This window comes from Rutidosis leptorrhynchoides, chromosome 6 (assembly GCF_046630445.1).
Source record: "Rutidosis leptorrhynchoides isolate AG116_Rl617_1_P2 chromosome 6, CSIRO_AGI_Rlap_v1, whole genome shotgun sequence".
Taxonomy (NCBI): Eukaryota; Viridiplantae; Streptophyta; class Magnoliopsida; order Asterales; family Asteraceae; genus Rutidosis; species Rutidosis leptorrhynchoides.
Window position 1 is genome coordinate 398,581,254 of NC_092338.1, and position 13,059 is coordinate 398,594,312.

Genomic DNA, 13,059 nt, shown 5'->3' on the forward strand with positions numbered 1-13,059 from the left:
ACATGGTTTGTTTACATTACGGTTTTTACTGTACGTGTAATGCATCTTTAATAAAATAACGTACGATTTTTCCAATCCCCCTCAGCTTACACCTTGGTTCATTTGCATTACAGCTCTTACATGTTCCTGCTTTTTCCCCCTTCCCTTCATCATATATGTGCGCGTATTATGGTTTGATTGGCCTAATGTACATACATACACACCCACATTGTATGTAAAGTGGTTCTATATGTACCAGTTAATTTTGGGTTTTTTGTTAACCCCAGTCTAATGGCCTGCAACTGCAACTGCAACTGCAGCCACCCCTGCACACATGTATATAGTTACATAGGTTTGCTAATATGCTGGTCCAAATGCAGCTATTAACTATACATGTCCAAAATGCACCCTCATATCCAGGCGCATATGTCTAAATACATTTTTTAGGTTTTATGGTTGTTTGACACAGACAATCTATTACTTTTGTTCTGTGTATTTGTGCACATTTGGTTACCTGTACATTGTATTAAATGATTGTTGAAAACGCTTAACATTAGATCTAACAATGCACCTTTATTGGCACTTTGTGTCTAATAAAAACTAGCATTCCATTGTATTCCCCCTAGGTTCCACTAGCGTGAAAACAACGTCCTGTCCAAACAATATCTACATCTGCCTTTCCCTTGCTGCTTTTATGAGGCAACCTACTCAGATTCTCTGCCCTGTATTTGGATTGTATATGATGTTACTAATCTACTGTCCTCCACTACATATATAAATGCATAAATGTATATATATGTACCTGTATATATATACCTATATACGATTCTCACAGCCTAGCAATAAACATGTGTGTCCCTTCCCTTTATTGTGCCATCCATTCATGTTCCTATGTTGTGGTTACCTACACCCCATTTATGCACTCTATGAGAAACTCCTTTGCCATTAAAAGCTTTGAGAACAGCAACAAATGTTGCCCCACCTTCTCATATCCTAAAAATAAAAAGTGGTGTCCCTTACCTTTAGTTTGCTACCTGTTCATGTTTCTTTTTCTAAATTGGTCACAGCCCATTTATGCAACTAATGAGAAACCCCCCCAGTCATTAAAATATTTGGAAATACCAACAGTTGCCCCCTCTTCATAGATTGGTTATATTATTAGCTGCAGGCTTTCATCCCATTTTGTATCTATAATATTTACAAGATTCATGTACCATGCTTTCACATGATATTCCCTCTTCATCTGCCAACACTTGCAAAGGTATGTTGTTCCATCCTTGCAGCTCCATCTTTTTACATCCCTTTTGATTAGTTTTCTCAACTAACATGTAATTACCAGGAACGGTGGACCACACAGCGTTCGAAGCCCTATTGAGCGGTCCTCTATCAATTTGTACATCAACAAGAACTACAGCTACTGGACATTTACAGTCCTATTGGGTCCTGAAATTAAACAACCCCACATCTGTAGCATCTGGTACTATATTAAACCCGCTTGAATATAAAATCATCCCAGCCCCATGTTCTAGGTCACTCCTACACATTTAATTAAGTCCCAATTCTATTGTTGCAGGTTATCAGGGTTTTAGAGGTCATGCCCCATCCAGCTCAGATCAAGCAACAGGTACGTTACATGTTCAATTGTACCCACTCCTTTAAAGTATGAAATATGCTTACCGCATTTCATTCTCAATTGTCAACTTCAGTTTTTAGAAATACGGAACATCACGAGAAAGCTGCGACCCCTATCCCACTCAACCCAACAGGTTACCACCTCTTTACTATATAGTTATACATGTCACTCAGGTTGTCCTCTATCATTTGTGATGTGTCTCATGCTCACATTCCTTCAGTCATAAGATTTCAAATTGTGAACATCATTTAATGTGCCCGTCTACATAAATTGCACATACGCACAACCAACATAGTATTGTTGGCCGGCACCGACCTGCATCCACATCACAGATTGTCGGTGGTGGTGACCTTGCATAGCCTCCGGGCTATATTAGGCCTTCTATTGCCTGGATCTAATACACCTGACCCTGCCCTACAAGCATTCTATTATCTCCCCTTTAAAAGTATACTATATATTTAATCAAATTCATTTACACCTGTGAGTTGTAGGGCCTACAAAGAAGAAACAACTCAAGAAAAATTCGGTTAAGATTGCATCGAGCGCTTCAGGTTACCTTCACTGTTCTGTTTACTTAAAGATGTCATCGTTTCGATTCAGCTGGTCATTTAGTCTAAAAGTCATATTTAACCACCTTAAAATATCCACTCATGTACGGTTCCAATATGCTTATAACTAAAATCTCATTAACTAACACTTCTTTGATAACGCAAACCTGAGTCCGATGCTTGACCACGTTTATAAACTGTCATGAAATTTATATCCCTTTATTCAGAGGTCTGTACAATAACAAATTTATACCCAACTGCTATTCATTCCAAAAAAATAGCCACCGGGTATCCATATATATGCAGATTTATTTTGATTTTCATTGACATGTAGCATCTTTAACCATCTCAATTTACTATTAACATCTAAAATTATTTGTTTTACATTTGCTAGGCGCCTCGGTGTGTTATCTTAATCACGGTCCACCCGCTCACAAATGTCGCAACTGTAACGCTACAATGTGGTATGAAGAGCGAAACAACAAGCCCAAAACCACCTCCAGCCCTGTCTTCTCAATGTGCTGCCAGAATGGTAAAGTACTCCTTCCAAAATTAATGGATCCTCCTCCACTTTTGCAAAGACTTCTCGACTACAATGACCCGGCAACTGCAAAATTCAGAGAGCAGATACGGATTTATAACAGTATGTTTTCGTTTACGTCTTTCGGGGCGAAAATAGATCATTCCGTCAACCGGGGGAGGCCCATATACGTTTAGAATTAGCGATCAGACATACCATAAAATTGGTTCGCTTCTACCGGAGTCAGGGAGTCAACCGAGATACGCACAATTGTATTTTTATGACACCCGCAACGAAGCCAAAAACCGCATGGCTGCTTTCCTGGGAACTAACTCAAGGGAGTCAATCGATGAAACGTTAACGAACGATCTTATTAGCATGCTTGACGAATCAAGCGCTGTGGCGCAGGCTTTTCGTATGGCCCGTGATTGGGCAGCTGACAATACAGAGTCTGAGTGTTGTATCCATTTACTTGTTAAAGCAACAAGCTCCCGTCAATACAACTCACCAAACGTTGCTGAAGTCGCTGCGCTCATCACCAGTGACTTCGGTCACTGCAACTCTACGCGAGATATTATTGTCCAGAAAAAAACTGTGCACCACAGAGAATCTCGGAACTACACCAGTTATACATGGCATTGCAATACCCGTTACTCTTTCCCTACGGGGAAACCGGCTACCATGAAGAAATACCATATCACAATAATTCTGGAAGGCGCCAAACAAACCGCGGTCACGTGACTATGAGAGAGTTCTATTGTTACAGAATCCAACATCGTGAAAGTGAGGCGACCACTATCCTCAGAGGTGGGCGCCTATTCCAACAGTACTTGGTGGACGCGTATACAGCTGTGGAAGAACAACGGTTGAAATGGCTACGCCACCACCAAAATGAACTCCGTGTTGACTTATACAACAATGTTTGTGATGCTGTCACAAGGGGCGACACATCGGCAACTTCTATCGGAAAGCGAATAATTTTACCCTCCTCCCACACAGGTAGTCCACGATATATGATCCAAAACTACCAAGACGCGATGGCGTTATGTCGGGAATATGACAATCCAGATTTATTCATCACCTTCACCTCTAACCCTAGGTGGCCTGAAATTGAGACTATGCTCTGCTATATTGATGGTCAGAGATCAGCCGACCGGCCGGATATTGTCGCTCGATTATTTAAACAGAAGCTAGACGCAATGATGATTGATATAATGAAAAACCATATATTTGGAACATGCCACGCAGGTTAGTTGTACATAAACTTTACTTATTGCCGTTACTTAAAATGGAGGTTGTCCAATCTGTTGTCATTGAATTATCGCTTGCCCTACATATACCTATGTGTATATATATATATATATATATATATACATATACACACACACACACATATATATATATATACATATATACACATACATACATATATATACATATATACACACACACACCCCTATATATATATATATATATATATATATATATATATATATATATATACATATATAGATATATATATATATATATATATATACATATATATATATACATATATATAGATATATACATATATATATATATACATATATATAGATATATATATACATATATATATATATACATATATATATATATACATATATATAGATATATATATATACATATATATATATATACATATATATATATATATATATATATATATATATATATATATATATATATATATATATATATATATATATATATACACTGCCCAATTTACAGTCCACAGATTTAGTTAACACAAATTTCATAATTTTACATTCCAGCATTCCCTACCGCCCAACCTACTGTAAGTTTTAAACTCCATAAATGAAATTTCATAATTTTACATTCCACCATTCCCGACCGCCCAAACTACTGTAAGTTTTAAACTCCATAAATGAGTTTTCCCCCGTTATACTCTGATAATGGAAGATGTCCAATCTGTTGTTATTGAGTTATCGCTTGCCCTACATATACCTATGTATGTATATATATATATATATATACATATACATATATATATACACATATATATATATACACATATATATACACACACATATATATACATATATACACACACATATATATATATATATACATATATACACACACATATATATATACATATATACACACACACCCCTATATATATATATATATATATATATATATATATATATATAACTTTCTCCTATTTAATAAAATCTGGAAGACGATTGTAACCTTAGCCTGGAAATTTACTTACTTCTGTGCCTTCTACTACTTAATCAATATTGTTGTTGAAAATTGAGGTAAACAAATATATTGACACCCTGTTTCTACGCTTACATTGTTGCAGGTATCTATATCATCGAATTTCAGAAGCGCGGGTTACCTCACGTACATATGTTAATATGGTTAATAGCTGCTCACAAATGTAGGACACCAGCTGATATTGACGACATTATTTCAGCGGAGATCCCGTCCCAAATAAACAATCCAGAGGGGTTCAAGGCCGTAACCGAGTACATGTTGCATGGTCCTTGCGGTGGAGCCAACATGGATGCTCCATGCATTATTGAGAAACAGTGTTCTAAACATTTCCCCAAACCATATAATGTGGAAACAACAATTGACGAAGAAGGATACGCTAACTACAGGAGTCGAAACAACGGGGTAAAATTCAAAAAAAACAACACCCCACTAGACAACAGCTTTGTGGTCCCGTATAACAGATATTTGCTCCTAAAATATAATGCTCATATAAATGTGGAGTGGTGTAATAGATCTCGCACAATCAAATACTTATTCAAATACTTGAACAAAGGGCCGGACCGCGCGACAATAGTGATACAAGAAAATTTGCTTCACAGCAGCGATTCCCGTTCAGAAAACATAATTGATGTTGACGAGATAACAAATTATTTGGATTGCCATTATTTATCGCCATGCGAAGCTGTCTGGAGACTGTTTTCGTATGACATCCATTATTCAAAACCATCAGTCATAAAATTGTCATTTCACCTGCCAAATCAACAATCAATAACACTTCGTGATTCACAACAACTACCTGCATTATTAAAAAGTGAGAGTGTTAGAGAAACAATGTTCACCCAATGGTTTGAACTTAACAAACATGATGAACTTGCACGGACGCTTACATACGTAAAGATCCCTAAACATTATGTTTGGAATAAGGATGCAAAAACGTGGACACCGAGAAAACTCCGGACCAGTATTGGCCGTATAGTATACTCAAATCCTTCCTCAGTCGAACGTTATTATCTACGTATGTTGCTTAATATAGTAAAGGGGCCACGTTCTTTTGATGAAATTCGTACAGTAGATTTTATATTACATCCAACATTTAAGGATGCTTGCTTTACTTATGGTTTGGTCAATGACGACAAAGAATGGACGCAGGCTATCACAGAGGCGACATTATGGGCAACGGGTGCGCAGCTACGTGAATTATTTGTCACCATCCTACTCTTTTGCAACGTCAGTAAATCGTTGCAACTCTGGGAGTTAAACTGGCAGGCTTTGTCGGACGACATCCTGCATAAAAGAAGAAAAATATTCAACTTCCCTGATTTGCTCCTGACCGATGAGCAGCTTAAGAATTATTGCTTGGTCGAAATTCAGGCCCTATTGAATAAAAATGGGAAGTTATTAAGTGATTACCCCGACCTCCCACAACCCGACCCATCTTTGCTAACCCAACTGGACAACCGGCTCATTCGTGAAGAGTTAAATTATAATATAAAAGAGATGCACACTCTACATGAAAGCCTTTTCAACTCCCTAAACCCTGAACAATTGGCTATTTATCACCAGGTATTTTTTTTTTTTAATTAGGGTTTCCTAACAATTTTGCCCTCCATGATTCATAAATATGCATATTGATCCAATGTCTTTATTAAACTAACCACTTAACGCAAAGTTAATTATGTAACAAGACACACATTTTTTGGGATAAAGGGTAACTTTCAATATTTATGATAAAATACTCAAATTACTAGCTCTAATTTGTGTATCATAAGTTAACTTACTCAATAACGAGTTTTTATGTGTTGACTTCTCAGTATCTATAATCCTTAATGCAGCGTTATATGATGGCCTATTAGAAACTAATGGTCCATTAATTTGACATGGTGACCTAATGCTTCAATTTTTTTAACAGTTAATTTCTTCCCTACTGTTACTACCTGGTGTTAGCAGCTGTTACCCACAATAAAGGAGGACTTTTTTTTTATATGGTCCTGGAGGCACTGGAAAAACGTTCCTATACACTGCTGTCCTTGCAAAATTATGGTCAGAGAAGAAGATTGTCCTCACGGTAGCATCATCTGGTATGTTTGTTTCTGAGTTATAACAGCCTGTTCATTTATTATTGGGCACCATTAACCCCTGCTACACTATACAGCATAATCAGCCATTTAAATAGATATACACATTAACCCACTAACACCGAACATAACCGCAGGTATTGCTTCACTCCTTCTACCTAGCAGAAGAACAGCTCACAGTCGATTCGTGATCCCCTGGAATTAATGGAAAACAGTACATGTGGTATAAAACAAAACACCCACTTGGCCGCCCTTATTCAGGAAGTCAGTTTAATAATTTGGGACGAGGCTCCGATGACTCAGAGATTTGCATTCGAAGCATTAGACAAAACATTACGAGACATTTTGGGTGCAAAGGACGACGCAAATAGATTGAAACTTTTTGGCGGTATGCCTATCTTATTGGGCGGCGACTTCCAACAAATACTACCCGTAATACCAAAAGGCAAGAGACAAGAAGTCATTCATGCATGCATCAACAGATCCGACCTTTGGCACCACTGTTAACTACATACACTTTCCCGTATAATGAGAGTTAATGAATATAGTGCTAACGGTTCACACGATGCCCGAAAACATGCATTCAATAAATGGGTCCTTGATGTTGGTGAAGGTAAAGTACCAGCACGATGTAAAGATGGAGAAGACGAGCCAATGTGGATAAAGATTCCTAATGAATTCATTGTAAAAACTGACAAACCTCCCATTGAAGCAATCGTTGACACCACATTTCAAGACTTCATAGTAAAACAAGAAGATGAGGAGTACTTGCGTGAACGGGCGATCCTAACACCACGGAATGAAGACGCAGCCCAGATTAACAAACATATGTTCAAGATACTCGAGGGTGCATCAATGACTTTCAAAAGCTCAGACGAGATTTGCAAGGGTTCAACCGACAACCTTGAACAACACCACGCATATCCCGTGGAATTTTTAAACAAATTAAATTTCCCCGGAGTCCCCCCCCCCCCAAGTTGAAATTAAAAATTGGGCAGCCAGTTATGTTATTAAGGAACCTATGCCCGAGCGCAGGCATGTGTAACGGAACACGTCTCATCATAACCGACTTTCAAAAGTTTGTGCTACAGGCTCGAATAATCACTGGCTCTCATATAGGGAAAACTGTCATAATACCGAGAATTGTCCTCACTTCCACCCAAACAAAGTGGCCGTTTGTCATGCAACGAATTCAATTCCCGGTCAGACCCTGTTACGCAATGACGATCAATAAAATCCAGGGCCAATCGTTAAAATTTGTTGGCCTCTATCTCCCTAAACCTATTTTCAGCCACGGTCAACTATACGTAGCTTTTTCAAGAGTAACCGACCCCAGTGGGCTGAAAATAGTAATGGTAGATGAGACCGATGAGCATTTGAAGGGCCACACAAGAAACGTCGTCTACAAAGAAACATTCTTCAACTTGAACCACGATTTATGAAGGTATTACTAAACCCTTATTGTGATCCTTGCTTTGATCAGTTTAATTGCCGAGTTTTGCTTATTACCAACTAGACACTAAATCCCTGTTTACTTTGGTTTTTGTTCTTTCAATTGTTTTCCCCAAGCACTACGTACGCATCTCATTTCAATTGATTTCTATATTAGCAGGTACCTACCATATGAGGTAACCCTATACATATATTATTTTCGGCTACGCCTGCTTCGGTGCATAAATCACCATTACAGAGAAAAACAAAAGACCCTCCCTATTCTAATTTTATGCGACCCGTTATGTGAATGTGTTATATCCACCAAATCATCCTACTGTTTATTGCTTTGTTAATCCAGCTCACCCCACTGAATCACAGCATACCCCTAAATGCAGGTACATCAGCAAACATTTCTGTCCATGGGCCTATCAGCTATTATATTACCACATGGTACCCTGTAATATTGACCTTTATATACCGAGTTATGCGGTTTCATTTACGACAAGGACAGTATATCACTCTGTACTTACAGGTATGGTCTATCTTCTTAGAATTTGCCTGTTTCATCTAAGTTTCTAACTCTGGAGGACCATCGCCTCAGGCCCCATATTATAGGATTTCTCATTTTAAACCTTCGTTGTATCGTGCCGGAAGACAAATGTGGGATTATAAGTTTCATTATTTACATGCATAGTACTTGCAAAACGCTAAAAAAAACACGTTTTATACTAATTTTCCCTAATTTGCCTACATGTGCTCTTTTGTTAGGTTTATGTGCACAACAGTTGAAAGCAGCAGCTCTCAAGCACGCTATACCGGGATCACGGGACACAGACACCATCCCTTTTACTTTCATAGATAACAAGGCTTGAGCCATATTTACATTTGCGTAGTATTTTGTGTTTTTGTAACGTTATTGTGTTTCTATACATTTGAAACAGGGCTTTCACATCATTGATTTCGTATTATTTAACATGTCGTCACTTAACCGTTCTTTCCGCCCAATTTACAGTCCAGTATATCATATCGCGTACATCTTTCATGCAACGCACGGGCACTACACCTAGTATATATAATAACAAATCGTTTTATGACCAAGTTAATATATATTTTCAACATTCATAAACACGTTTTAAATATACGTCGCAAATTATTCATACAATTAATATTCCAACTTATCATATATATTCAAATAAATATTTAAACCAATAAGTTTAATGTACAGTATCGAACAATTAATACATTGTTACGTTTTCAAGTTATAGTATATATATATATGTATCTATATACATATAATTGTTCGCGAATTGTCAAGAACAACTTAAAGGTATTTGAATATATGAAAGTAGTTCAAAAATTTTGAGATTCAGCTTCATAGACTTTGCTTATCATGTCGGAAACGTTAAAGATTAAGTTTAAATTTGGTCAGAAATTTCCGGGTCATCACAGTTTTGCAGAGATATACCGATACTGATGGTGCATCATCATCATCTAGGCAACCTGCTCCGGAACCACAACCAGAAATGCAATATAAGCCACAATATGAACCAGAACCTGAACAGGAACAACAACAACAACAACCTGATCAACACGTACCATATTATGATCCGCAGTAAGAATATGTTAATGCCTACGTACAATTTTCGATTCATCCGATAATAGAACACCCAACGATTCATGAAGAACAGTTGCATCCCAATTTGAGATTTGATCGAAGTTGGAGAGACTACCCGACGTATCAAAGTAACAAATTTAAACTGGTAACGAAAAATGTAGAAGTGCCGAGGGTAATCGATTGGGAGCCTTTGGAAAGGATCCAACTAGTTAACTCAGTTAGACAGCATCTGATCCAAAGGTATGGCATCTCTTCTTTTCCCGATTGGGAACGTTTATTCACCATTCGTAGGCCTCTATATAAGGAATGGTGTGTTGAGCTTATGAGTACTATATCACTTAATGCGGATGTAGTTAGGTTAGATGATAGAAGTTTTCTTAGATTTTTACTTGGCCGTAGGATGTACAGGATGTCCATACTGGACATGGCCAGGGCTTTACAGATTTACACTCTTGGTGAATTACTACTACCCGATTGTACAAATTTGATTTATCATGGGGAGCGGGTAGATAGGAATTTTGACGCGGACGCTATCTGGAGGCGTATGTCAAATTATAATGTTTTTTTGCTGGGAGGAAGATACTCCTATTTAGATATTAACAAAGCAGAGCTACGTATTATACATAGATTTTTAGCTAATTCGATTACACAAAGAGGTAAAAACAAGGAGAAGATGACCTTACATGACTTATTTTACCTTAAGTGTATTCGAAACACTAGAAGCTTTGTTAATATCCCCTATTGTGTTGGTTTTTATCTGCCCAAAATAGTGGCAGGGATACAGGACGGGGGAATAATAGGAGGAGGTATTTTTGTTACTCTCATTGGAGAGTATTTGGGTGTAGATAGGGATCAAGGGAGTCCACTGATGGTGTGTAGGGAACAGGTTGATACTTTAGAATTGAAGGTCTATCAGGGTGCAAAGGTATTAAAGAGCAGATGCAATCAGGCAGTACCATATGATGGCCGTCATCCACAGGTAGAGAGAGGTTCAGATGAGGAAATGGAGGAACCGGATGACATTAGGGATGTCATTAGGGAGGCTATGATTGACGTTTACCAGCGTATAGATGAGATAGAAATGACAAACGAGGCTAGACATAGTCAGTTCGAGCAGTGGCACGCCGAGAATGTGTACGAGCATTCTAGGCAACGACAGCATGATAGATGGCACTATCATCAGCATCAGATCATGAGCCAGCTATCACCTCAGGTACCAAATAACTACGTACCGACCCGACCTGCTTACTATCCTCCACACCAGCCCGATATGCGACCACCGTTTACTCTCTACGACCCTAACCAGGCCTATCAGTACACCTATAACCAACCATGGAACCCGCCCGACGACATGAACTGGAACCCCTATCCAGATTGATACAGTTCCCGTTGGTGATTTTTATCTTTAATTATTTTTATTTATTTATGTTTAAACATATAATATTGTGATACTTTTAATGTAATGTTTAATATTTTTATTGTTTTGTACTAATATTTCATATTTGATTTGAAAGTGGCATGTTAAGTCCCATTTCAAATTACCATGCATGTTATTATTTGTATGTATGTATATTATCAATTGTACACAACAGGGTAAAACAGCGCATTTTCAAAGACTGGCATTAAGTTCAGCAAAAGCTACTAATTTTGACGACAAAACGAAAAACAAATGAGATGTAACAACAAGACGGAATGAATAAATGATGTGCACCATTTATCATTCAGCAAACAAACGCCAATATGTTTGAAAACTTCGGTAAAATTTAATCATTTTTGTACGCTAATCACCCTCAATAATTTAAATTGTACTGATTTCTTGAAAATGAGGGCATTGCAAGATCTTAAGTGTGGGAAGGGGTTAAATTCTTTCGGATTTTTAAAATTTTTGACTTATACATTTGGTTACCATTAAAAATACTAGTAACGCAGTAGTTGTATTAGAACCTAGTGCTCTCTGATAATAAAGAACAGCCCTAGTCTTATATACTGACTACCCAATTCTAGTAAAAAAATTTAAAATTTTCAATTAAATGAACTCAAAATCATGTTTATACATATTTATGAGCGACACCAAAATTATTGTTACCTCGGAAAGAACATAAATTGAGAAACAACCCAAAATATTAGAATTTATTTAAAATGGAATACAGAAAAATAAAAAGGCAAAGAAAGGAAAATAAAAGCCAAGTGTGGGAAAAATTTACCAAGTTATTTAGAACATATATCACATATTTTTGTACAAATAATTGAAAATACTTTTATTTTGGACGATATTAATCAGTTTTACCCAGTTTATTGTAATTTAAAAGGAAGTAAAGTCTTCCGAAAGAAAAAGAAACACGCTTCTTGATTTAGGTCAGGAAGTTGTCGTCCAGACCAGTTGTAGAGTCTACGAAAAATCTTGAAAAGTTTTCTCGAAAATCAGCTGGAAATCCACGGACCTCAGCATCAAACAGGGTCGCCAAGTGGTCAGACTTATCCTAACCTTGAGAGGATCTGTCTCGTATAATGGGAGGCACCATGCAAATTAGCTTATAAGACTAATGAATTAGATCCCCAGAAAGGATAATCTCCTTAAAGATCAAAAATCAGCTTTTAAGACTGATATTACTCAATCCTTGAGATTGACTTTAAAGATTGAGAATTCAAACTCATGGAATTCGATGATATCTAAACTCGAGCTTGAACGAGAAAATATTTTGATCAAATTACAAACCGATTTGTTTTCTGAAAACCCATTTTTAATGCGTTCATTACCATTGAACGTAAAATCCTAGGAATTCACCTGGAATTCATTAGGTCACATGAACCAAATCGGGTGTCAACCGTATGAACGGTGGTTGCATAGCATGGTCAAAGACAGGACCTTGTGCCAGACCGAAAAACTATAGGGTGATCTTTACTATTGCTCCTACAAAGGATAGTGCTTGCATCCGACACGTTATAGACCATAATTAAAAACATGTCAC

The 13,059-nt window shown here is 37.3% G+C and overlaps 1 protein-coding gene across 1 annotated transcript; it reads left to right on the forward strand.

Annotated features, from left to right (window-relative positions):
• The first annotated feature begins 3,423 nt into the window (after window positions 1–3,423).
• LOC139855032 (uncharacterized) lies at window positions 3,424–7,232 on the forward strand. Its single transcript, XM_071844294.1, has 3 exons — window positions 3,424–3,928; window positions 5,052–6,529; window positions 7,179–7,232. Exons 1-3 carry the CDS (start codon window positions 3,424–3,426, stop codon window positions 7,230–7,232), a joined length of 2,037 nt encoding a protein of 678 aa, XP_071700395.1.
• The last annotated feature ends 5,827 nt before the right edge of the window (window positions 7,233–13,059 follow it).